General features: G+C 41.4%; 2 protein-coding genes across 18 annotated transcripts in view; one reads left to right on the top strand and one right to left on the bottom strand.

Annotated features, from left to right (window-relative positions):
- The window catches only part of KTN1 (kinectin 1), a 112,747-nt gene extending 110,894 nt beyond the window's left edge, over positions 1 to 1,853 (bottom strand). For 11 of the 17 annotated variants that reach the window (XM_005211832.4, XM_005211835.4, XM_005211834.4 and 8 more), the window contains exon 1: positions 1,727 to 1,853. The gene's annotated coding sequence lies outside the window, so the exon portion shown is untranslated. 17 annotated transcript variants of the gene reach the window in all.
- LOC101903890 (collagen alpha-1(III) chain) lies at positions 852 to 13,662 on the top strand. The gene is made up of 4 exons (XM_059890699.1): positions 852 to 1,040; positions 1,106 to 1,264; positions 1,374 to 1,975; positions 2,089 to 13,662. Exons 1-4 carry the CDS (start codon positions 852 to 854, stop codon positions 2,348 to 2,350), a joined length of 1,212 nt encoding a protein of 403 aa, XP_059746682.1. The 3' UTR covers positions 2,351 to 13,662.
- Positions 13,663 to 27,150: the final 13,488 nt, after the last annotated feature.

The raw sequence follows: 27,150 nt of genomic DNA, 5'->3' as shown, positions 1-27,150 counted from the left end.
TCCCATAAGAGTTATACAATACTCAGTATTCTTTATAATTTTAAAGAGCTTAATATTTTTAAGAAAAAATTTCATCAGGCTTTGTTATAAGTTTCAGTATGAATCTCAGAAAGGTAAACAGAATGCCTCACTCTTTAAGTGCATCTGATAGACAGTTACACTGCTAAAGGCTGCAAAATTAAAAGAGACATTTCTAATTCAATGTTGGAGGCAGGGGGAAAGGATGAATTAATGAATTTTCCTTAGAATCTACAAACAATAAACCCAGTTATTTCTTGTTATATCCTTAAAGAAGAGCAGGTGGGGGGTCGGAGACGGGGGTGGGGGGGGCCACTTCTCAGATAACACATTAAATATGAAAGTATTTATAGCAAGGCATGTCTACTCAAAACAGATCAACTCAAGAGTACTCTGGTGTTATTCTTGGGACAATCATACCAGTCTCAGCAGCAACTAGTTCAGCCAAGCTGGAAACAGTGATACCATTCGCCTGCTAGGTGAAGTAGTGAAAAGAACAACCTAATTAACCAAGAATTCAAACTTTAAGAGAAGTCCTACACAATTTAGGGTGTTTAGTTCATTCACCTCAAGATGTTTATCTTTAGCAGAAAACGGTTGTCTAAATTTCTCAAGGGTTCCCACAAAGCATCTCAAAAAACCCCATAACTCTGAACAGTTAACTTCCAACTGCAGCTTTTTAAGCAGTGCTTATTAAGATACCTGCTAAGGAATCCTCTCCTGGAATAGGCCCAACCATGAACTTAAGATTCGTCCTTCCTCCCAAAAAGAACAGCTAGTATTAAACAACCCGTTCCTGAATTTAATCAGGGTGCAGCTTAGCTGAGGTTAGGATGCGGCTCCCCGCGCCTGGGGCTGTCGGTCTCCGGTACACACATGCTCCTTCACCACCGACGCGCGGGGCAGCACTGCCCACGTCTGATTACCGTACGACTTCTCTAGACTGCAGGTTAGGTTTTCTGTCGAGGTCCCCGAAGCCAAAAATCTCCTTGTTGGATAACCGAAGAGAGGAGGGAGAATCCGTAAGGAAGACACACCCCTCAGGGAGAGGAAGAATAACTTCCCCCTTCTCCCGGGCGGTCCCCAGATTTTTCCAAACTCTCCCCTCACGCTGCTTTCCCATCCTCAACCGCCCCACTCCGGGGCCCGGGGACAAGCACTGGTCGGCGGGAGGGGGCCTGAGCACGGACGAGCGCTGCTTCCCCAAGCACCCCGAGAGCGGCGAGGGCTGAAATTCCAGCATGGCGTAAGCGTGGCCCAGGGCCGCCGCCGGGGACACGCTCCCTCCGTCCACCGGCCGAGGAGGCGGTAATCCGCCTTCCCTCCCGGGGGCCCTCACGCCTGGCTAAAAATAGGCTCCTCGGTCACCCCAGGGCCCTCTCCCGCCGACCTCGCCCTCGGGAGACGTCCTCCGAGGAGGCGCCGCGGCGGAACCGAGGTCGGGCCGGGGCGGCCCGGTGAGGCCGAGAGGCCCCTCGGAGCCCGCCCGCCCCGGCAGCCGGGCCCAAGCTGGAGCCCGGCGGCGGAGACGACCCGGCGCCCGAGGCCTACGGCGGGGCGGCGGCGGGTGGTGTCGGGACCCCGCGGCCGCGCCCCCCGCCCGGCGCGGCCCTCCCGTCGGCCCGGCACTCCGCGGCCGGCGCAGCCCTCCCCCCTCCGCGGTCCCCGCGGTCGGAGCCCGGGCCCGGCGCGGCCTGCTCTCCCTTACCCTGTGCGGCCGGGAAAGGAGACCGGGAACACGCGGCGGCGCCGGCTCTACAGCCCCGGCCGCCCGCTCCGAATCGCCGCCGCCGCAGTTGCTCAGGTGCCGTCGCGCCGCCCGGCAGGAAACGGGCGGCTTCGGGGCGGGGCGGCCCCGGCACGTCCCGGCGTCTGGGCCCCGGCGGTGCCCGGAGACCGGCCCCTTAAAGGGACAGGCGTCGCCGCCTCGGCCCCCGCGCGCTCTCCCGCGCACTCGGTAAGTCCCAGCGTCCGGCGGGCTCGGGATTCCAGGGCTTTTCTCCAGAGATAACGTCCCGCAGCCAGGTGGAGGGTGGGCGCTCGAGGCACAGCGGAATTCTCTTCTTGCAGGAACCCCCACCCCCCGCGTCCTTCCTCCAAAGCTGGTTTCGTCTTGCATGGCCCTCCTACCGAAGCACCACCTGGCCCCCCAGACTGGAATTTTTTTTTTTTTAACCTTAAGCAAATGGTACTCGATTTCACCCAGCCCGTCCCAGATTCCTCCTCGGAAATCACTGGAAAACGAAATCTTCCATCCCTCTGTCTCCAGAGTTTCTCTCTGAATTCGTCGGACAACCCTGGCGTCAAAGAGAAAGATTTTAAACCGACCTAAATAAATTGTGTGCAAATACTGTGAAGCTGTTGTGTCTGCCAACCGGTGGCCATTCCTTAAGCCTGGGTAAATAACTGGAAGCTGTAACGGAAAGGAGAGGCTGGCCAGAATTCCTGCCTATTAGTTTGCTCTTTGCTAAAAGAATGACAGCGATCTTTCTGGTCCACTGGCGAATGAGATGTGTTTATTATTTACTGCTTATCAATTTCTCGCAGAATGCCAGACATTGTACAGAACATACACAAAACACTACAAACTCTCCTCAAATGTTATCAGCGCTCAAAATAATTCAAAAGCTTTTAGAGGGTGGATAGGGATACAAAAAATTAAGACTCATCACTAACACCTCCCCCTCCATACTGACAAAGGGGAACGAGCAATTTTTAAGTAATGAACATCACAACAGTTCCTATACCAACAGGGTTTCCTTTGTATTGACTGGCTAAAAAGGTACTGTACCTCTATTTTTTTGTCAGAGGTTTCTAAAGACCCTCCAAAGTACAAACGAAAACTGAACAGTATGTGGTAGCCTGAGCTGTTGAGAATTCTGCCAGTCCTTCAGCCACTGTGTTCTCCAATGATGCATTCTGTCTTATTTTAACTCCGGAAGCGCCTCCTCTTTTTTCTTTCTCAGTAGGGTTACTCAGCACCTCGGCGGTTCCAACGTCCTCAAAGCAGTCTGTCTCTAAGCCGCGGGCTGTCTCCTGAGCCTGTGATAAAGGATCCAGCTTCACTGAAGAGAGAAGCCATTAGTCTCTTACTACAAAGGTGGGAAAAATCATTTCTGTAAAAGGAGTTTAATGACTCTTGATTACCCTACCAATAACCGTCTAATTTCCTCTGGTTGGTACTAAAGCAGGTTTTAGGTTAGAATTTTTAAATTCTATAATTTTTATGATTTTTGTTAAAGCCCAGAGTCATTTTAGAGACAGTAATTTTTAGGTACACTTGTACATAAGACCAGAAACGAGCTTAGAGGCATGTTTACAGCAAATATGCCACTTCTTATATTCAGGGATCACTTATTTTTGTGTTCTGTAGTTTGAAACAAAGAAGTGTAAATGTATCAGCTATTCCAACTTCTCTGAGTTTTTGAACTTTGGCTTTTTAAAAGGAAGTGACTGTGTGCTTCATTCCTTATTATAAAGTTCATATTTATCCACATCAAATCAAAAAGATTTATTAGAAATGTTATGCATGGTAAACCCTACTAGGAATTAAGACCTACCCTCTAAGTTTTGAAATATAATATAATTAACTATAATTAAACAGATATAATTAACCTTGGTTGCTGCTTACTACCCTCAGTGTTACCGAAACAGCAACTAACTTGCTAAAAAGGATTAACACTCCCAGTAGCTGAGCTATCTCTAGCTGTGACAACTTAGAAAATAAATTTTATTGAAAATGATAAAGTGTAACACTGTTAACTAAAGAGTATTCCCCCCATCTCTTTAACAAAGTACAATTTTTTGGAGAGTACCTTCCAATTTTTAACATGTAATAATTCTTTTTTCTAATTTTGGAAAAGCTTTAAAGACTCACAGTACATATCTCTAGCAGACAGAGAGAAAGCAGGCTATTCCTGTTTTGTCTAGGGAAGACTTCCCAGAAGTGGTGAATTATATAGAGATTTGAGTAGTACATGAGTAACAGATTACATCTCCAACTTCACCAGTGAAGGGATGGCAGAGATGAAACTATAACAGAAGCATTTCACAGAATTAAAAGTAAAAACCAGATTCCAGGTCCACCTTTTCCACCCAAATAGTGGAGTGGGGCCGTTCATACAGACAGCTACAACTGCAGATCTAGAGATAACCAGGTATCCTAACAAAGTATCTGGCACTTAACTGCTTATCAGAGATCTGCATTGTTCATGTTCACGTAAAATCTCTTCAAGCATATGGCATTCAAATTCTTTCATAACAGACTAAAGGTGACCGTGAATCATTCGCCACTCTTTGCATAGAGAGGTGGGATCAGTGTCCCTCCTTTTGATTCTGAGGGGGCCTCTGTGACCGTCCTGACCAACAGGGTATGCCAGAAGTAACACTGTGTCAATTTCTGGGCCCAGATTGTAAGAGACAGGCAATTTCACTTGCTGTCTCTTAGAACCATTGATCTTAAAGCCCTAAGCTGCCATGTGAGAAGTCCAGCTACCTCTTTGGAGAGACCATGTGGCAAGGCCTTGAGACTACAGGGGGAGGAAGAGAGGACTAGCTGGGCACAGCCTTCCAACTGCCTCCACCAAGGTGCCAAACATACGAAAGTAGGCTTCTAGAAACCCCAGACCATCCATGCTACAAGCTAAATACCACAAAGTGATCCCAGTCAGTAGTTCATGGAGCAGAAAAACTACCCAGCCAAGCCCTGCTTGAATTTCTGACTGTATTTAATTTTTTATGACTTTTGGATAGTTTGTTATACAGTAATAGATAAGCAACACATCTTACTTCCACTCCTAAATAGCTGCAAGAAATCTTAGGGTCTTATTTCAGCAGAAGGGAGTTTCCACTGTGCCTGTACAATCCTGAGACATAACTGGGGCCTTTGCAGGGAAACTTGGGCAGGATTGATTAGGGAGGTAAAGCTACCTGTGTAGCATGCGTGTATGCTCAGCCACTCAGTGGTCTCCAGACTCCTTGCCACCCTGTGGACTATAGCTCACCAGGCTCCTCTGCCCATGGGATTCTCTAGCCAAGAATACTGGAGTGGGTTGCCATTTTCTTCTCCAGTGGATCTTCCTGATCCAGGGATTGAACGCGTGTCTCCTTCATCTCCTGCATTGGCAAGCAGATTCTTTACTGCTGAGCTGCTAGCTCAGTTGATTAGTATTAGTTGTTCAGTGAGCCCTAAATTTTAAAATGTGGTCAACATGAAGGCAACTTAGTCACACAAAGGGGAAAAAAAGTTGCTCTCTTTCACCACTGTTGTTTGTACAAGCTTCACCCCAAGCAGCTAAGTTGCAGGGAGGAACCTCAGCCTGAGGAGTCAGGCAAGAGAACATGGATATTTCAGCATAACTGTCACCACTCCTGCTCAAATAATTCTTAAGAGCATGACCTGGTGAGAGCAGATCAGTAGCAACAAATCAAACCAAGTCAGCAATATTTGCAACATGCACAGCATCATGTTAGGTGTTTGAATATAAATCATGCATTCAAAAATATGTGTCCCACAGAAAAGTGCCTTTTTTTTAAACCACACTTCTATTTGCTTGCTCATATTCAGCTCCTCTTGATAACTCTAAGATCCCAGTCAGTCCGTGCCCAGTGTTTTCTCCTCCCTATACTATGACAACCCTGTAATTAACCTTTCCCAGGCTTTGTTCCATTTATTTCGGGCCACATCTCCAGTTTACCAATTTCCTTTGATCCAGGTCAACAATTTTTAAAAGCTACCTTTTGTTACTTCCATACATTGTTTTGGAAATGTTGTATTTGTGAGAGTGAATAAACAGACTACAAGCTCCATTGTGAATCGTTAGGCTGTGAAGGCTGTAGAATAATTCCTCTGAATGCCAACTCTCATGACACAGACTTCTGGATGTGAGCCCTCTGGGCCTCCTTGGGGACCTTAGTCCATCAGCAGTGCCCTTTCCTTCTGAATCTTCAACCTTTCCCTCTCATCAGTCATGAGTGTATTCAGGAATCTCTCCACTTAAATGAGGGGGAAAACAGTTCTTTCAAACTCCAGATCACCCTATCTACCCATTTCCTTCAAAACCAGGTTTTTGATTGATTGGTAGATTGGTAAGCAACTCACTTGACTGTATTCTCACTACCCATTCACTCACTGCTTATACTCCAGGAACCTACTTCTGCTTCTGCCCCAACTGGATCCTGACACACCTCTCATTGAAGTCACCGAGGATCTCCCTGCTACTAACTCTTCTCTGTCACACATCACAGCTGATTACTTCCTGTAAGGCTTTTCTTTCCTTAATCTCGGTAACCTCACCACATGGCTCTTCTGGCCCCTCTTTTCCTTCTTTCCAGCCTGAAGCTCCTCGAGTTTTGTGTTTTTCTTCTCTGTCTGGATGAGGGTTAGAGTTAGGGCTAGATTACTTAATCATCTGCTTCTAAAAATTTGGCTTCTGATCTCTGCAGCGACACAGCATAGTTCTATTTGGGCTGAATGCAGTTAATTCTATCAGTTTGCCTGAGATTTTCCCACATTTGTTATTCAAAGTCTCATATCCCAGGAAACCCCCCAGTTCCAGGAATTCTGGGACAGCTGATCACCTTAGTGAGACATTGAAATAATTCAACACATTTGCTGTAGCGTGGATCTTGTTTATGTCAGGCCCAACTACTCTCCCAAAATATATCCTTGATGACACCCGGGCTTATTCTGTATCCCAGAGGGAACCATCTGACAATGGCTTGCCCATTCATTCACTAGCTTCTCTTCACAAACATCCTGTTTACATGTCTTTGGGGACAGTGCTTTCTTGGCAAGTTGAAGGGAAAACTCTGACTGTCATGCTAATGTGTGCTCTTTACTCATATTGTCCCATATTTTCTAGGACATGAATGTGGTACTCTGATCTTTATCTTTTTTTGTGAATTCTCATTAATCTAATTTTTCCAGCAGTATGAAAAATTTATGTTAGATCTGCAAGGGATGATAGAAATCATCTAATCCAACCCAAATATTTCATATTCATTTGCAATGCTCCGTTATTTAAGCCTTTTTACTTTTGTTTTAGTTTATGATATGTCATGTTCACCAAGCATTCATTTCCTTAACTGACCAAAAATTATACTTACCCATTTAATCCAATAATTTATTTTTTGCTTGTGTGATTGTGAGCTCTGACTTTTCTAGAAAAAGCTCAGTGTTCTTTCGTATCTCATCAGAAGTCACTCTCAATGGGGGTTTGTTGGTGGGGTACCCTAATCTTCTAAGTATTGAGCATCACTGTCATTTTCTATTGTGTCTGGGTAATGACATCAGTGATTGTTAAAAGATCTGTTCACAGATGGACTGAGCTTACAGCACCAATCACAGAGTAGAACTCAAGATTAAGATTTATTTCATTTCAGGTCAGAAACAACTGAGATAAAACAATCCCTCCCACAAAACCTCTATTGGTACTACCCTCAGCCATATAATGGGGTAAATAGATTGCTAGTCTTGTATTATGCTCTTATGAATCAGTTCTTCTGATTTTTCAAGGACAACAATAAAGAAGAGCAGAATTTTCAAAAAACAATGAACTGTGAATTTAAATACTAATCAAGAAATATTCATCATGCTTAGAAACTCAGAGTCTACCTCCTGTGAAATTACCAGGAGAGAAAGGAGATGTCTACTGTCAGCTAAAGGCCAATGAAAGAGATTTTTGGTTTACCACTTTTTTCCTTCTTTGACTTTAAATTTTATTTTTCTATAACTGTATTTCTTCTACTGAGTGCATCAGGACTGTTATGAGAGATCTGAATTCCCATTGGTTCAGGAGATTGAAAAGAAACTAAATTACAAGAGCATAAAGGTCAACAGTAACAAACTGCTTTCAGCTTCTAGCCTCGCAATAGAGGATATAATGTCAAGATTAGTGAACAGTTCAGATCCAAGCACAGATACGCCACTGGAAAGTTCAATGAATACTTTTGGCAAAAGTTATTTAGTATTGAGAAAAGGGAAATAGCATATCTCTGAAAAAGAAAAAAATGTTTTGATTGAAAGAAGTACAAATCAACAACTGAGGTATTACACAAAGCATCAGGTTTGAATGAGTCCTAAACTTCCTTCCAGTTTCTTTTCATAAATTTTGTAGTCAATCTTATCCCATCAGTTGTAGGAATCTATTGTTGATGGCGAACAATCTTCAAATGACTTCAGAGCAGAAAGTAAATCTAGGCTAGAACTACAAGATTCTTTAGCAAAAAGTCAGAGAGGTTTAAGGTGGAGCAGATTAAATCCTTACAGACAGACAGAAGTTCTAAGGATTTTTAAGAGCCTACCTTGCAGATGTTCTCTGTTTAAACAGTGGGGCTTCTAAAAATCTAAAGCCATTGTCCCACCACAACTTCAAAGAGAGTCCAAGGTAGATAATAGCTTATTTGAAAGAGATTTATGGGCCTGGCTTTTTTTTCCCTTAATATTTGTTTATTCATATGGCTGCACCCAGTCTTATTTGCGGCAGGCACATGGGATCTTTAGTTGCAGCCTGTGGGATCTAGTTCCCCCACCAGGGACCCAACCCAGGCCCCCGGCATTGGCAGCGTGGAGTCTTAGCCGCTGAACCACCAGGGACGTCCCCTGACTTTTGTATCATGAAAAATAGATTATAAATGGACACTTGGGAAGTCCACAGAGTTTTTAAAGTAATTATATCAACATGAGCTAAAAAAGAAAGAGACCTACAGTACCTGCCATGCCTTTACTAGCATTTCCCAAAGTGTAGTCCACATATTATGTATGATCCACATCAGACCACATGTTCTGAATTTTGGGGGAGGATGGGTGGAGGGAGGCCTATTCAGGACTTAATATTTTTCATAGGCAATACTTTTGAATGTTAATGTTTGCTATAACCCTACTTACTCATTCCTAATTATATTACTCCTGTGGCACTGCCTTCCAGTCCCTCATGTGGGAATACTACCACCTTCCATTCCTCACATATTGTCTATAGTTTAAATTTTACATGTTCTGGAAATTTTGCTATTTCAGCAATATGGATGGACTTGGAGGGCATCATGCTAAGTGAAATAAGTCAGACAGGAAAAGACACATACTATATGATATCACTTATATCTGAAATCTAAAAACTACAACAAACTAGCGAATGAAGCAAAAAAGAATCAGACTTACAAACTAGTTACCAGTGGGGAGAGGGGAGGGGAAAGAGGCAGTATAGGGGAAGGAGAAAAAAAAGGGTTATTACAAACCATAGAAATCACTTGTGTGACACTTTTGAAGCTTGTAAAGCACTGTAGAATTTAAAGAATCGTTCATTCAATAAAGAATATATTAAATAAATAAACATTTTTATACATTTTTTTCAGTAAATTAGTAATGGATCAATTGGTCAAGGAAAGTGTGATGCCTCCCTCATCGTATACACACACAAAAACTTATTTCAAACAGATTGTACCCCTAAATATGAAAATTAAAATAATGTTTTTAGAAGAAAACATAGGAGAATATCTTCATAATCTTGAGATAGACATTTGTTACATAAGAGAAAAAAGTATTAACATAAAAGATTAAAAATCTCACTTCTTTAAAATGAAGAACTTCTTTGCATCAAAAACATCATTACGAGAGTGACATGCAAGGTAGAGCTGGGAGAAGATATTTGAAATACATATAGCCAACAAAATACTTATTTCCAGAATATGTAAAGAGCTCCTACAACTCTAAAAGGAAAAGGCAGACATCCTGTTTTTTAACAGACAGAATACCTGAATAGGCACTTTACAAATGAAGTTATCCAAATGACCAATAATCATATAGATATATGTCCACTGTAACTAATTATCAGAAAATTGAAAATTAAAGCTACATTGATTGGCAAATAAGAATTAAAGATGTTCGGTGTTATTAAGTCACTAAGGAATTGCAAACTTAAAACATAATTAGATCCCTCAGCACACTTACTTGATAAAGATCCTGATGCTGGGAAAGACTGAAGACGAGGGAAAGGGAGCAACAGAAGATGAGATGGTTAGATAGCATCACCGCCTCAATGGTGAGTTTGAGCAAACTCTGATAGATGGTGGAGGACAGAGGAGCCTGGCATGTGACAGTTCATGGGGTCACAAAGGGTCGGACATGACTTAGCAACCGAACAACAGTAACAGCAGCACACCTAGCAAGCTTTTGCCAAGTGCTGACAAGGATGCCGAGCAACCGAACCTCTCATACATTGCTGGTGAAAACGCACAATGACACACTGCTTTAGAGAAGAGTTTCTTATAAAATTAGATATTCACTTACCTTATGCATTAGTTCGCTGCTGCTGCTGCTGCTAAGTCACTTCAGTCGTGTCCAACTCTGTGTGACCCCATAGACGGCAGCCCACCAGGCTCCTCCGTCCCTGGGATTCTCTAGGCAAGAACACTGGAGTGGGTTGCCATTTCCTTCTCCAAAGCAGGAAAGTGAAAAGTGAAAGTGAAGTCGCACAGTTGTGTCCGACCCTCATCGAGCCCATGGACTGCAGCCTTCCAGGCTCCTCCGTCCATGGGATTTTCCAGCCAAGAGTTCTGGAGTAGGGTGCCATTGCCTTCTCCGATTAGTTTGCTAGGTTTTCCATAATAAAATATCACAGACTGATCAGCTTAAACAACAGACATTAATTTTCTCACAATCTGGAGGCTAGAAGTCCAAGATCAAAATTGTCACCAGGTTTGCTTTTCCTAAGGACTCTTTCCTCAGCTTGCAGATAGGCACCTTCTTACTATGATCTCACATGGTCTTTTCTGCACTTGTGCTCTGACCTCTTCTAAGTCAGACCTAGTCAATTGAATTTGGGCCCATTCTAATGACTCCATTTTAACTTAACTACATCCTCTTGGACTTTAATAATAAACATATTATCTGATTTAAAGAAATTAAAATGGAAAAGGAATAATGATTACCACTACACTTCTGAAACCCCTAAAGACCAGCAATCCTAAATGTTGGCAAGGATGTGGAGCAACTGAAAGATCTGCCTTCACTCGGTGGTGAGAGTATCAGTCAGTTCAGTTCAGTCGCTCCGTCATGTCCGACTCTTTGCAACCCCATGGACTGCATGCAGCACGCCAGGCTTCCCTGTCCATCACCAACTGCCAGAGCTGGAGTTAGTAGGAGTATAAATTGGTACAAACAGTTTGGGAAATTTATAGTACTTAAAACTAAATATGTTTATACTCTACAACCAGAAATTCCACTCTAATAAATGTACCCAACAGGAGTGAATGCATATATGCACCAAAAGACATGTACGAGAAGCTTCACGGAAAAGCTAGAAGCAACTTCTATGTCCATCAACAGTAAAATGGACTAAAAAATAACGTGTCCCCTGGTGGTTTAGTGGTTAGGATTCGGTGCTTTCACTGCTGTGGCCAGGGTTCAATTCCTAGTCAGAGAACTGAGATTTTGTAAGCCACGTGGGTCAAAATTTAAAAATTAAAGTAAAAAATAAACTTTTTAAACTACCAAAAATTAAACAAACCAATAAAATAATCTTTATTATGGTGTATCCACATAATGAAATACTATAAAACAATAAAAAAAACCAAACTACTGTTATATGCAACCATGTAAATCAATCTCATAGACATGACATTGATTAAAAGAAGCTGGACACACTATACCATTCATTTACATGACGTTTAAGAACAGGTGAAATTAACTTATAGTGAGACTGATTAGAATAGTGATTATCTTGTGGAGTGGGGCGGTGAGGACTAAAAGGGGACATTAAGAAACCTCCCAATAAGCTAAGAATATTCTGTATGTTTTTTCCCCAGCGTTGTGAGGTAGAACATTCTGTCTTGATCCAAGTGATAGTTACACTGGTATATACATATGTAAACTTCCATTGAGCTGTGTTGCTAGATTAGTGTTTTGCTGTACCTAAAGTACACTTCAATTTGGAAGAGAAATAATAAAAACAAAATTGTATCCATATTTCTATGGGGGGAAGTACATGGGACTACAGATGATGAAACAAGACTGACCTCATGTTGATAATTGTTGAAGCTCAGAGATCCATATATTGAGGCTCATTTTATCTCTCCATTTTTTTTTCCTCTGAAGAGAAAACTTTTACCCATTACAGACCCATTTCAAAGCCACTTATAGGAAGCCATAAGATTTTCTTCTTCCTTCAAGCTTCTAGAGAGCATTTTGCTCGATTAGTAGAAACTCTCATTACCAGCCTCCTCTTAACTTGTTCTCCAGACTCAGGGGCTGTCTCCATTCTCTCTGTACTATTCACGGCTTTGCAACACCTGTGCCTATAGGCCACACACTAGAACACCCACGAACATCTATGCTGGTGAATGAGGATGCTTACCAAGGGTCAGTTATGTTTTCTCAAGTCAAATTTCTGTTACTGCATTTACATGATTTAATCAAATACTGAGTGCAAAAAGAACTGTTTATTAAAACTGTGTCTATTACTTTGGAAAGAGTGGTAAATACAAATTTTAATGTCAAAATAGGTGTGTGTGTGTAACTGTGAATTTTATTAAAAACCACTAAATTGTACAGTTTATAGGGGTGATTTTATAGTGTGTGAATTATTTTAATAAAGCTGTTATAACAAATTAGGAGTGTGTGAGATGAATACAAAAGATTACAAGGACCTTGAAAAAAATCTAAAAGACCTTTGCAATTACATTGCTAATGTCTTTAATTTCTTATTTATCTTTTAAGAAAAAAGTATAAGGGAAATCACATGCAACTCTTTTCAGTGTGATTTATGCAAGAAAAGCAATGTGGAACTTCAATCACTAAACTTATACTCAGAGAAATGTTAACCCTACATCAAACTATTGGAGAATAAATGGTCATTGATATGGTTTTGGGCTAAAATAAAATGTTTAAAAATTAATGTATTTCTTGTTCCTTTCTTGTTGATTCCATGTGTGTTGTATATAATTAATATATATATTTTATTGCAATATAATTCACAAATCATACGATTCACCCATTTAAAGTATTCAAGCCAATAATTTTAAGTATATTCAGTTGTAAAACCATCACCACAGTCAATTTTAGAATATTTTCAATATCCCAAAAAGAAATCCCATAGACATTAGTAATGAATATCCATTTCCACCGAAGCCCTTTGGCTCTTGAAAACTACTGACCTACTTTCTGTCTTCATTGATTTGCCTATTCTGTACATTTTATGTAAATAGAATCATACAAAATGTGAATTGTGACTGGCTTCTTTCAGTAATTTTTTACGCTGAGTAAAAAATTACTCAGCGTAATTTTTTCAAGATTCATCCATGTTATACCATTAATTAGTACTTCATCCCTTTTTTGACTGAATAATATTGCATTTTGTGAATATATCATTTAATTTATCCATTTATCAACGGATGAACATTTGAGTTGTTTCTGGCTAAATAACACTGCTACGAACATTTGTGTGCAAATTTTGTGTACAAATTGTGTTTTCAGGTCTCTTTGGTATATATCTAGAAGCAGCTTTGCTAGCCTCTTATGGTAATTATGTTTAATCTTTCCAGGAACTATCAAACTGTTTTCTGCAAGAGCTGCACTAACTCCTACCAATTATAGATGAGGGTTCCAGTTTCTCCATATCCTCACCAACATTTAAAATCGTATGTCTTTTTTTATTATAACTATCTTAGTGAATATGAAGTGGTATCTCATTGTATTTCTGATTTGCCTTTCCTGCTAATTAATGATGTTGAGCATCTTTCCATGTACCTGTTGGCCGTTTGTACATCTTCTTTGGAGAAATGTCTGTTTGAGTCCTTTGTGCATTTTTAATACATTGTTTGGTTTATTTGCTATTGAGTTGTATGATTAGAAGAATTAATATTATTAAATTGTTTCTACTACCCAAAGAAGTCTACAGAGTCAATGCTGTCCTCATCAAAATCTCAATGGCAATTTTTTACAGAAATAGAAAAAAATCCTAAAATTCATATGGAACCACAAAGATTCCAAATAGTCAAAGCAATCTTGGAAAAGAACAAAGATGAAAATATATTTAAACTATATATTTTCAAAATATATTTTAAAACTACAGTAATTAAAAGTGTGGTACTGGTAAAAAGACAGATATGTAGACCAAAGGAAGAGAATAGAAAGCCCAGAAAAAAATCCATGCATATATGGTGAATTGATCTTTGACAAGAGTACCAAGAATATACAATGAGGAAAAGATACTCTTCAATAAATGGTGCTAGAAAAACAGGGTATCCATATGCAAAAAAATGAAATTGGACCCCTACTTTACAGCATACACCAAAAATCAGTTCCAAATGGATTAAAGACTTATATGGCATTTCCCTGGTAATCCAGGTTAAGAATCTGCCCGCCAATGCAGGGGACATGGGTTTGATCCCTAGTCTGGGACAATTCCATAAGTTAGGGGCAGCTAAGACCACGTGCCACAACTATGGAAGCCCGCATGCCCTGAAGCCCATCCTCAGCAACAAGAGAGGCTCCCACAATGAGAAGCCCAAGCTGCGACTAGAGCATAGCCCCCACTCACCCCAACTGGAGAAAGCCCATGCTCAGCAAAGAAGACCAGCACAGCCATAATTAAATAAGTTTTTTTTTTTAAGTTACAGAACCATGAAGTCTTTCCCCCATGCAAATCAAGCAAGTGCATCCAGAATAATATGGAGCCCACAGAGCATGGACCCAACAGTCCACTGATCGCTCAGGATCAGGTTCCTGCTGAGTCAAATTTCCTGGCACCCAGGTGCCCAGAGCTCTGACTTGGGCTGAATGTAAGTTCAATAACCACAATAGGAAAGAAGAAAAATAACATAGGGAGCCCATGACTTTGAGGTGTGAAATAAAAAGGAACCAATAATACTCTGCCCTCATTCACAGACACCTCACTGTGCTCCAAAATGACCATTCCAAATATTAAATAGGAATCTTTGTTTGGAGATTGGCTCTGATGTGCCCATTAAATCTCAGTCTGAAGCCTTTTCTGCCTACTCCTCCCACAGAAGTCTCATAATGCATGGCTCTGGGGCCCACAGCTCTGTATCATGGTGCTTTATCACATTGAAGGATGATGCTGAGCAACAACAATACTACCCAAGACTGTGAGTGTGGTTGGACAGATTAATGGAAGGTCTGTATTTTGGTCTGTGGCGGTGGTCACTGCTTGCAGCTCTGCCTCTCAAGTTGCCCATTTCAATTCAAATTAAGTAGCATTTCCGACTGTGTGTGCCAACATGCCATGCGTGCAGCTGCTGCCTTCCATCCGTCACAGCCCAACTTACCCCACTCAAGTTCCAGGTCAGCATTTTCCTGATTGCATTCCTTGTCCCCGTCATGCTTCGAGCTGCCCTACTTCCAGCCATTCATCACCCATCAATTGTTGCTGTTAGCTGTCTTTCTCACATGACCAGTCCTGCAAAGTATACCAGACAGGAAGGCCAGAGGGCTGGCTGCAAGCCAGGATGTTGCCCAGGCTTCTTTAGTGATCTGAAATATCATAGATAAATGCCACTAGTGAAATCTGTGCTGAAGCTAAAAGCAATACACGAGGAGATTGAAGGCCTAGCTCTTTCTCTACAAAGGTAGAAAGCATCCTCCACGCTTGGGCTGCTGTATGGACTAGTGCTTAAGTGCACAGGCTTTAGAGTCCAAATGCAGGGGTCTGCTACAAACTTGAGAGCTTACTTTAGCTCTGCTCAGTTACATAACTCTTAGGGTCATTGCAAGAGCTGAATGAGTTAATTTATACAGAGCAATTAGAACAATGCCTGTCATGTTAAGAATCCTGTAAGAGTTTGCTATTGCTATTTTCCCACTCACTCAGCTTAGCATGCTTAGGTTGACCACTTGGGATTATCTATTTACTCCTCAGATCAATTTTAGTGAGTGTTTATGAGTGTCCAGGCCCTGTGCACAGTGACCCAGCTCCTTTACAGTAAGCCTTGTCATGGTCATTTGGAAGCCCTTTTGCAATCACAGATATGCTACTTACCATGGAAGCAATAAGACCTCAGAGAAGAAACCACTGACCAGAGACTGGCAGGTCCCTAAGAGCTTTTCTTGATTTCCTTGCACATAGCACAGCCTGGGCTTCCCAGGTGGTGCCAGTGGTAAAGAACCAGCCTGCCAATGTAGGAGATGTAAAAGACATGGGTTCAGTCCCTGGATTGGGAAGATCCCCTGGAGGAGGGCATGGCAACCCACTCTAGTATTCTTGCCTGGAGAATCCCATGGACAGAGGAAGCTGGCAGGCTACAGTCCACAAGGTTGCAAAGAGTCAGACATGACTCTTTGGATGTGCTCAGCACAGCCTACGAAGAACAGAGGCAGAGGACATGAAAGGCACAACATCGACTTAAATAGATGCTCTTCCCCTTCCCCAAGGACTTCCCTGGTGGCTCAGATGGTAAAGCGTCTGCCTACAATGTGGGAGACCCGGGTTCAATCCCTGGGTCTGGAAGATCCCCTGGAAAAGGAAATGGCAACCCACTCCAGTATTCTTGCCTGGAAAATCCCATGGATGGAAGAGCCTGGTAGGCTATAGTCCTTGGGGTCACAAAGAGTCGGACACGAATGAGCGACTTTCTTTTTCTTTCTTTTCCCTTCCCCAAACGTCCCATTCACCCTGGAACTTTAACGTATTCTCAGGTACAGGAAGAGGCTGGAGGGAGGACAGGAGTAGATGAAGGGGGAAGTGTAGAGGAATCCTGCATACGGCCTAGATTATCTTTCTAGTCAGTGCGACAAGATGAAGGTTCTAAATAGAATTAACTTGATTTAGAGAAAATTACTGGGAGAAGGCAATGGCACCCCACTCCAGTACTCTTGCCTGGAAAATCCCATGGACAGAGGAGCCTGGTGGGCTGCAGTCCATGGGGTCGCTAAGAGTCAGACACGACTGAGAGACTTCACTTTCACTTTTCACTTTCATGCATTGGAGGAGGAAATGGCAACCCACTCCAGTGTTCTTGCCTGGAGAATCCCAGGGTCGGTGGGGCCTGGTGGGCTGCCATCTATGGGGTCACACAGAGTCGGACACGACTGAAGTGACTTAGCAGGAGTAGCAGCAGAGAAAAACTACGAGTAAAGCATATGAAATTGCTGATGTTTCACAATTTTGACTTACAAAACATAAATTTCATATGGTTCATCCTATAAAAGCTACAGTATTTCTTGTGTCCCCTCAATTTGCAAACCTCATATCTGCCACATCTGTTTTAAATTATTCGTTGTCTCAGAAAAGCTCAGGCATAAGAAATCATTATCATGAGAACTGGGCCTCACACTGAAACATGAAGACAAATTTGGACTACCTGTGCTAGAAATTGAATAAGGTCTCAAAAGCCTATTTAACAACAGAAACGTGGAAGAGTTATTTATTCTACTCTATAAACCAACATCAACTAACTGGATTTTCTTTCTTTAACTCCCTTTCTAATTGGATGGAAACACCACCCTTATGGCAGAAAGTGAAGAGGAACTAAAAAGCCTCTTGATGAAAGTGAAAGTGGAGAGTGAAAAAGTTGGCTTAAAGCTCAACATTCAGAAAACGAAGATCATGGCATCCGGTCCCATCACTTCATGGGAAATAGTTGGGGAGACAGTGGAAACAGTGTCAGACTTTATTTTGGGGGGCTCCAAAATCACTGCAGATGGTGATTGCAGCCATAAGATTAAAAGACGCTTACTTCTTGGAAGGAAAGTTATGACCAACCTAGATAGCATATTGAAAAGCAGAGACATTACTTTGCCAACAAAGGTCCGTCTAGTCAAGGCTGTGGTTTTTCCTGTGGTCATGTATGGATGTGAGAGTTGGACTGTGAAGAAGGCTGAGCGCCAAAGAATTGATGCTTTTGAACTGTGGTGTTGGAGAAGACTCTTGAGAGTCCCTTGGACTGCAAGGAGATCCAACCAGTCCATTCTGAAGAAGATCAGCCCTGGGATTTCTTTGGAGGGAATGATGCTGAAGCTGAAACTCCAGTACTTTGGCCACCTCGTGCGAAGAGTTGACTCATTGGAAAAGACTCTGATGCTGGGAGGGATTGGGGGCAGGAGGAGAAGGGGACGACAGAGGATGAGATGGCTGGACAGCATTAGTGACTCGATGGACGTGAGTCTGAGTGAACTCCGGGAGTTGGTGATGGACAGGGAGGCCTGGCATGCTGCGATTCATGGGGTCGTAAAGAGTCGGACAGGACTGAGCGACTGAACTAAACTGAACTGAATGCTCCTTCACAAAATAGGTTTATTCAAAAACAGAAAGACAAGATCTCCAGAACTTCTCAGTAAAAGTCACTCAGTTGTGTCTGACTCTTTTTGACTCTGTGGACTATAGCCCACCAAACTCCTCTGTACATGGAATTCTCCAGGCAAGAATACTGGAGTGGGTTGCCATTCCCTTCTCCAGGGGATCTTCCTGACCCAGGGATAGAACCCATGTCTCCAGATCCTTTGCTGTCCCAAAGAAACCCCAGAACTTCTCAGAGACCACAGTAAATGGTGGGCTGTCTTCCTTGCCAATTTCTTATCCTTGGTGAATCTTTTGAGTATCCTCATCTGGTTGGATCCAGAATATAGATTACCCATTTTTAAATTATCTTAGAATAATTTTATTGTTCCACACACTCACAAATACCACAAAAAGTACTAACTGGAATTGTATGGAATTTATACATAAATTTGGTGGGACTTGATATCTGCACATTATTGAGTCTTCCCACTTATGAGCATAATATATCTTTACATTTAGTCAGTACTTTATGTCTTTCAATTAAGTATTATAATTATCTCCATAGAAGTCTTTCACATCTTTTGATAGATTTGTTCTGAGGTACTTTGTAGTTTTTGTTGTTCATTTTTTGAAATTATATGTAATTTAATTAAATATTATATATTTATTTTTTAAATTTACTTATTTTTAATTGGAGGATAGTTGCTTTTCAAAATTCTTTTGGTTTCAGCCATACTTCAACATGAATCAGCCATACGTATACATATGTCCCTTCCCTCTTGAAGCTCCCTCCCAATTACACATTTTTAAAAGGGTGATTCTATATCACCAGTATTACAACCATTCCATCTAAAGTGAGTACCAAGACATGTCCCACACATCTTAGAAACAGATACACCCAATGTCCTAGCAAATTCTTCATCTAGACATTTATATGAAGAATATAATTAAATATACATAAAGATTTAAACACAAAGGTTGTATAATATTAGTGAGAGAACAACAACTAAGATGATTCAAGTGGGATTAATTTAGAAATGCATGAATAGTTGCAGGAAAACCACAAGCAATGGTGTAGGTATCCAGGGCTTCTAGCAGCAGCAGAGCTGTCAGCATTCAGTTCAGTTCAGTTGCTCAGTCCTGTCCGACTCTTTGCGATCCCATGAATCGCAGCACGCCAGGCCTCCCTGTCCATCACCAACTCCCAGAGTTCACTCAGACTCACGTCCATCGAGTCAGTGATGCCGTCCAGCCATCTCATCCTCTGTCGTCCCCTTCTCCTCCTGCCCCCAATCCCTCCCAGCATCAGAGTCTTTTCCAATGAGTCAACTCTTCGCACGAGGTGGCCAAAGTACTGGAGTTTCAGCTTTAGCATCATTCCTTCCAAAGAAATCCCAGGGCTGATCTCCTTCAGAATGGACTGGTTGGATCTCCTTGCAGTCCAAGGGACTCTCAAGAGTCTTCTCCAACACCACAGTTCAAAAGCATCAATTCTTCGGCGCTCAGCCTTCTTCACAGTCCAACTCTCACATCCATACATGACCACAGGAAAAACCATAGCCTTGACTAGACGGACCTTTGTTGGCAAAGTAATGTCTCTGCTTTTGAATATGCTATCTGAAGGCAATGGCACCCCACTCCAGTACTTTTGCCTGGAAAATCCCATGGATGGAGGAGCCTGGTAGGCTGCAGTCCATGGGGTTGCAAAGAGTCGGATACGACTGAGCGACTTCACTTTCACTTTTCACGTTCATGCATTGGAGAAAGAAATGGCAACCCACTCCAGTGTTCTTGCCTGGAGAATCCCAGGGACAAGGGAGCCTGGTGGGCTGCCGTCTATGGGGTCGCATAAAGTCGGACACGACTGAAGTGACTTAGCAGCAGGTTGGTCATAACTTTCCTTCTAAGGAGTAGCCATCTTTTAATTTCATGGCTGCAGTCACCATCTGTAGTGATTTTGGAGCCCAGAAAAATTAAGTCTGACACTGTTTCCACTGTTTCCCCATCTATTTCCCATGAAGTGATGGGACCGGATGCCATGATCTTTGTTTTCTGAATGTTGAGCTTTAAGCCAACTTTTTCACTCTCCACTTTGACTTTCATCAAGAGGCTTTTGAGTTCCTCTTCACTTTCTGCCATAAGGGTGGTGTCATCTGCATATCTGAGGTTATTGATATTTCTCCTGGCAATCTTGATTCCAGCTTGTGTTTCTTCCAGTCCTGCGTTTCTCATGATGTACTCTGCATAGAAGTTAAATAAGCAGGGTGACAGTATACAGCCTTGATGCACTCCTTTTCCTATTTGGAACCAGTCTGTTGTTCCATGTCCAATTCTAACTGTTGCTTCCTGACCTGCATACAGATTTCTCAAGAGGCAGGTTAGGTGGTCTGGAATTCCCATCTCTTTCATAATTTTCCACATTTTATTGTGATCCACACAGTCAAAGGCTTTGGCATAGTCAATAAAGCAGAAATAGATGTTTTTCTGTCAGCATTAGGCCCAGTAAAAAGGGACAAGGGAGGATGGTTAGGAGAACTGGAGAGAAAGGCTTGTGTAGGGTTGGCCACCTTGAGGATAGTGACTTTCAGTCAAGGAGAAAAGCCAGCTCTAGGAGACCTGACAAGGAAGGAGCCACGATGAATACTCTGATCTCACTCTTGTCTTTCACTCCAGTCTCCTGCTGGGGCTTCGTGTTGTCTGAACCTAACAGAAGCCAGAGGGCAAAGGAATCAGTTAATGTGCTTCCTAAAGAGAATGGAGCTGAGAGGAGAGAGGAGGGTAGAAGGTAAATCTGGAGGAATAAATAAGAGATTTCCAGCATAAAGATATTCATTGCATCATTGTTTATGACATAAGATTAGAAATAGTCTGAATGTGCCAAACTAGGGAAATTTTTAACAATTTAAGGTGTATAAATATACCAATGAAGTACTTTGCAACCATTACAAATATTGATGTCAAAAAGCTTACAAAGCAGTCTGTATAACATGCCTTAGTAGTAGTACTCAGTTGTTCGCTTGTGTCCAACTTTTTGCAACCCCATGGACTATAGCCTCCCAGGCTCCTCTGTCCATGGGATTTCCCAGGCAAGAATACTGCAGTGGGTTGCCATTTCCTTCTCCAGGGGCTTTTCCTGACCCAGGGATTGAACCTGCATCTCCTGCATTGACAGGCAGATTCTATACTACTAAGCCATCAGGGAAGCCCCATAACATACTTTACCTTTTGTTTCAAAAAAAAATATGGACATAATTTTTATATGTATATATACATACATAAAACACATGCATACATATTCATGGAAAAAAAGGCTTAAAGAATATGCACCAAAATGTTAATGATGGTTAGGGAGAGTAGAATTACAGATAATTTTATGTAGGTGGGCTTTTTAAACAAGAAAAATTTAATATAAGAAAAATTATTAATTATAGCAGGGGATTGGAGCAACAAGAATTAAGCTAGTAAGAAACAAAGAGAATTCTAAAGAATATAAGAAGGGCAGAGATAAGGAGCAGCCACAACCCCAAAGTCTGAGACAGAAGACTCAAGGACCCTCCCCACTCCTCACCTCCACATTTGACCACAGGATGGCAGGGAAGTTACTGAGCTACTGTGCTCTCAAAACTTACTCAAAATCTGCTCTGTAAGGTTCTGGGGAAACCAGAAGGACTCTGCTGCAAAGCCACTGGAGGGGTCAGGTGGGGCTGGTGGGGGAAACTTCTGGCCACAAGAGTCTGCCAAGGCAGTACATTGGAACAAGGGAGGAAAACCCCTTCCTATCTACATGGAACCTCCAGCTCTCTGTACTGTTTAATTCATGTGCCAGCTGGCAAAGGAAAAATGCATCTCTCCATTTTTGCAGAACAGGTAATGAAGTATGAATTTGAAGCTGAAAGGCAATGCATTGATAACTGGCACTCACTCCAAAATCTACCATCTAAGGGTAGTTCTTATGAAAACACACAAATCTGTGTGTTTATAATCTGTTGTTTTCTTGTTGTAGATGCTGTGGGCATCTTTCTATGTCAATAAATATAGATCTACGTCAACATTTTTCATTGCTGAACAATATATGTACACTTTGTTTTATATAATTTATTTCCCATTGGTAAACATTTGAATTGTATCCTACTTTTACTTTATGAAAAATATTGTGTACTTTTAAAAATAACTTTTAAAATAATTATTTTTTAAATATTTATTTTCTCATAATAAATTACTGAAAATTAAATTGTAAGATTAACAGTTCTGTGTTAAATTCATGTGGGTACCTGTTGGACGCATTATTTGATTTAGTAAAAAGTACATTTTTCATTTCATACATTTCTCAAGAATGCGTGAAAAAGATGTAACTCAGACATCTGATCCAGAATCCGAGTTAAATAAGGTCAGATACCAATGTGGTTCCAGGAAGAATTTCTCTGAGAGCTGTGTATCCTGGCCAAGAAATAGAATTGTCAAAGATGGCACTTACTCTGGCTTTTTACTAAAATAACATACAGTATTTTTTAATTAATCACCTTTATTTCTAAGAGCAGTTTTATTAGCTTCACAGCAAAACTGAACCAAAGCACAGAAAGTTCCCATGTACCCCCATCACCTTCTCCACAGTCACCTATGCTCACCAGCGTGGGACATTTGTTACAATCAGTGAATCTAAGTGGACATATCGTGTGTGCATGCTAAGTCACTTGAGTCGTGTCCAACTCTGCGACCCTATGGACCATAGCCCACCAGGCTCCTCTGTCCATGGGATTCTCCAGGCAAGAGTACTGGAGTGGGTCACCATGCCCTCCTCCAGGGGATCTTCCTGACTCAGGGACTGAACCCGCATCTCTTATGTCTCCTGCACTGGCAAGTGGGTTCTCTATCACTCCTGCCTCCTGGGAAGCCCCCAGTGGACAAGTCATTATCACTCAAAGCTCACTCTTAGTGTTGTACATCTGTGAGTTTTGACATAAGGTTTATTTTACTTGCTAGTATGCATTTAAGTTTTCTCCTTATCTTTGCATGGCTTGATAGCTCCTTTCTTTTTAATATTTTGTTGTCTGGTTGTACCAATTTATTTATCCATCTTCGTGCTTCCAAGTTTTGGCACTTATGAGTAAAGCTGCTATGAAACACCCATGAGCAGTTTTTTTTGTGGACATAAGTTTTTGATTAATTTGGGTAAATACCAAGGAGAGCAGTTGTTGGATCGTATGCTAAGTGTATTTTGTTCCATCAGAAACTACCAAGCTGTCTCCCAAAGTGCCTGAATCATTTTGCCATTCCACCAGCTATGAGTTAAAGTTCTTTTTGCTCTACATTCTTACCAGCATTTGGTGTTGTCAATGTTTTGGATTTTGGCCACTCTAACAAGTGTGTAATGGCATCTCATTGCTGTTTTAATTCTCTAATAATATTGAATTTCTTTTCATGTGCTAGTTACCATCTGTATATCTTCTTGGTAAAACATCTGCTAAAAGCTTTTGCCCCTTTTTAAATCAGGTCTTTTGTTTTCTTAGTGTTGAGCTTTAAGACTTTCTTATACATTTTGTATAATAGTCCTTCATAGATGTATCTTTGGCTAATATTTCCTTGTAGTCTGTGGTTTGTCTTCCTATTCTCTTGACTGTGTCTTTCATGGAGCAAAATTTTTTATTTTTAATGAAATTCAGCTTATGAGTTGTTTCTTTCATGGATTATCTTTTTGGTGTTGTATCTAAAAAGTTATCATCACCCAAAATCACCTAGGTTTCCTCCTATGTTGTCTTCTAGGAATTTCAGAGTTTTGTGTTTCACATTAAGGTCTGATCCATTTTTTGTTAATATTTGTAAAGAGTGTAAGGTCTGTATCTAGATGATGATTATTATTATTTGCATGCAGATGTCTCGTTGTTCCAGCACCATTTGTTGAAAAGACTCTGTTTTTGCTCTATTGTCTTTGCTCCTTTGCCTGAGAACAGTTTGTTTTAGCTATGTTAGTGTACTTCTTGACTCTGTCCTGGTCCATGGACCTATTTGTCTATTTTTTTTCTTACCAACATGCACTATCTTGATTAGCATAGCTTTATCATAAATCTTGAATAGGATACTGTCAATCCTCCAACTTTGCTTTTCATTTTCAATATTATGTTGGCTACTCTGAGTCTTTTTCCTCTTCATAGAAGTTGTAGAATCAGCTTGTCTATATCCACAAATAACTTGCTGGGATTTTGTTTGGAATTGCATTGAATCTATAGATTAAGTTGGGAAGAACTGACCTCTTGACAATTTGAGTCTTCCTATCTATGAATATAAAATATCTTCATTTATTTTGTTCTTCTTTGACATTATACATAGTTTAGCAATTTTTCTCATAAAGATGTTGCACATATTTTGTTATATTTACACCCAAGTTCTTTATTTTGACGGGTGCTCAGGAAAATCATACTGTGTTTTAACTTTTAATTATACTCATTACTCATATATAGGAAAGTGATTGATTATATATATTAATCTTGGATCCTGCCTCTTTGCCATAATTGCTTATTAGATCCAGGATTTTTTTTTTCTTGCTTAACTTTTCCAGCAGAATAAAATAGTGTTGTTTTACTCCTATTCTCCAGCAAAGAGATCATCTGGATAACCCTACTCAATCTTCAAATCTCATTAAATACCTCCTCTTTATAGACTCCTTCCCTAGCCCCTAGATCAGTTTAATAACCCCTTGCTTTATGTTCTTACAGATCCTTATTCTTATCATAATACTAATGCTTTACTTTATTAATTAAAATTCTGTCTGCCTACTGCTGCTGCTGCTAAGTCGCTTCAGTCGTGTCTGCCTGACTACAGTGTAAAGTTCATTGAGGTTAAAGACCTTGTCTGCCCTGTTCGACACTGATATATATAGCATAGACTCTCAATGAAGGTTTGTTAAACAAATGAACAACCTCCATTCCAATCACCATTACAAACAACAAAAACAATATCTGAATTATCCTATATCTATCACTCAGAATCAAATCAGAAAACTGAAATCACATGGAGTATTTGAAGCAGAAGGAATCTGCTATCGTGCATTGGTAACACAGGAGTTGGAAATGGCTGAGAATACCAGGGAATGGGATGTAGACAAACATTGCCATCTGCCATATCACTAAACAAAGGATGTGGTTGCCCTCAAGCCATCACCCACTGCAGCTACCCCCAACTCAGCACTCTGAGAAGGGATTCAGGATACTGACCCTCAGCCATTCAGGTGAATATCAAAGGAATGATTTCAATGATCCCAGACTCTTCCATCTTCCTATGCAAGTGTTAGTCACTCAGTCATGTCCGACTCTGCAACCCCACAGACTGCAGTCCATCAGACTCATCCATGGAATTCTCCAGGCAAGAATACTGGAGCGGGTTGCCATTCCCCTCTCCACCAGGCAAGCGCCTATACAAAGAAAGCCTCTAAATTCATTAACTTGAGATTTCCAGTTTTCTTTAGTTAACAGTAATCTTTTGATGTTCCTGGTTTTGGGCTGTTGTTGCAAAACTCCTATATAACCTGGCTCCTTCCTTACCTCTTCAGAGTAATCCCTAAGAACTTTGTCAGAAGCCATCTTCCATGCTCAAGTCCTCAGCAAGCCCACTGAATAAAACATAATTCTCAACTTCTACACTGTGCTTTTTTTTTCAGTGATAGGAAAATATCTAAGATAATAGCAACAGCAGGAAGCCCTTAGACATTCAGGCTGGAGGAACAAGAGGAAAAACTGACATTACAGAACCCAGGGGGCCCAGTTATGTGGGCCTCAAGTCCAAGTATGGTACAGCTCAGCTGGGTCCACTGTTTGCTGCTGCTAAGTAGCTTCAGTTGTGTCCGACTCTGTGCAACCCCAGAGATGGCAGCCCAGCAGGCTCCCCAGAGAATCCCAGGGACGGGGGAGCCTGCTGGGCTGCTGTCTCTGGGGTTGCACAGAGTTGGACACGACTGAAGCTACTTAGCAGCAGCAAACAGTGGACCCAGCTGAGCTGTTTAGAGTCTCTTAAAGCTCAAATCAAGGGGTTGGCAGGGCTACATTTGTTTGTGCAGACTCTGGAAATGAATTTACTTCCACAGTCATTCAGTTTGTTGATAGAATTCAGCTCCATACAGGTGTAGAACCCAGGTTACTGTTTTCTCACTGGGTATCAAACAAGAGTTATTCTCAACTTCTAGAGGCTCCCCACATTCCTTGTCTCATGGCTTTCTTCTTCCATCTTCAAAGCTCACAGTAGCAGATCGAGTCTTCCTCACACTTCCGAACTCTCATGCCCCTTCTGATTCTTCTGTCCTCGTCCCAGTAAGAGATAATTCTGTTTTTAAGGGCTCATGTAATTAGAGTGAGTCCACTTTGATAATCCAGGATAATCTCCCCATCTCAGGTCCATAATCTTAATTATGTCTACAAAGCCCTTTTGCTGTGTAACATTTGATGTTTTTTAAAAAATGTATTTCATTCAACTCTAGTTGACTTACAATGTTGTGTTCATTTCTTCTGTATAGCAAAAGGATTCAGTTGTATGTATATGTGCATTCTTTTTCATATTCTTTTCCATTATGGTTTATCTCAGGATATTGAATATAGTTCCCTGGGCTATACAGTAGGATGTTGTTGTTTATCCATTCTATATATAATAGTTTGCATCTCCAAATTCCAAACTCCTGTTCTATCTCTTTCCCACTGCTCTTCCCTCTTAGCAACAACAGGCCTATTCTTTATGTCTGTGTAACATTTAATACTTCTACATGTTCTGGCAATTAGAGCATGGGCATCTTTGGGGGCCATTATTCTGCCTCTCACTGGCTAAACTCAGCTAGAATATGATATAAGGGCCTAGGAAATAGGCCTACAAAGCAGAAAAATGACGACTACATCTGAAAGCAAACAGGCTTAAGATCACCATG

Source organism: Bos taurus, chromosome 10 (genome assembly GCF_002263795.3).
Source record: "Bos taurus isolate L1 Dominette 01449 registration number 42190680 breed Hereford chromosome 10, ARS-UCD2.0, whole genome shotgun sequence".
NCBI classification, from domain to species: Eukaryota; Metazoa; Chordata; class Mammalia; order Artiodactyla; family Bovidae; genus Bos; species Bos taurus.
This window is presented reverse-complemented; position numbering and strand designations above follow the sequence as displayed.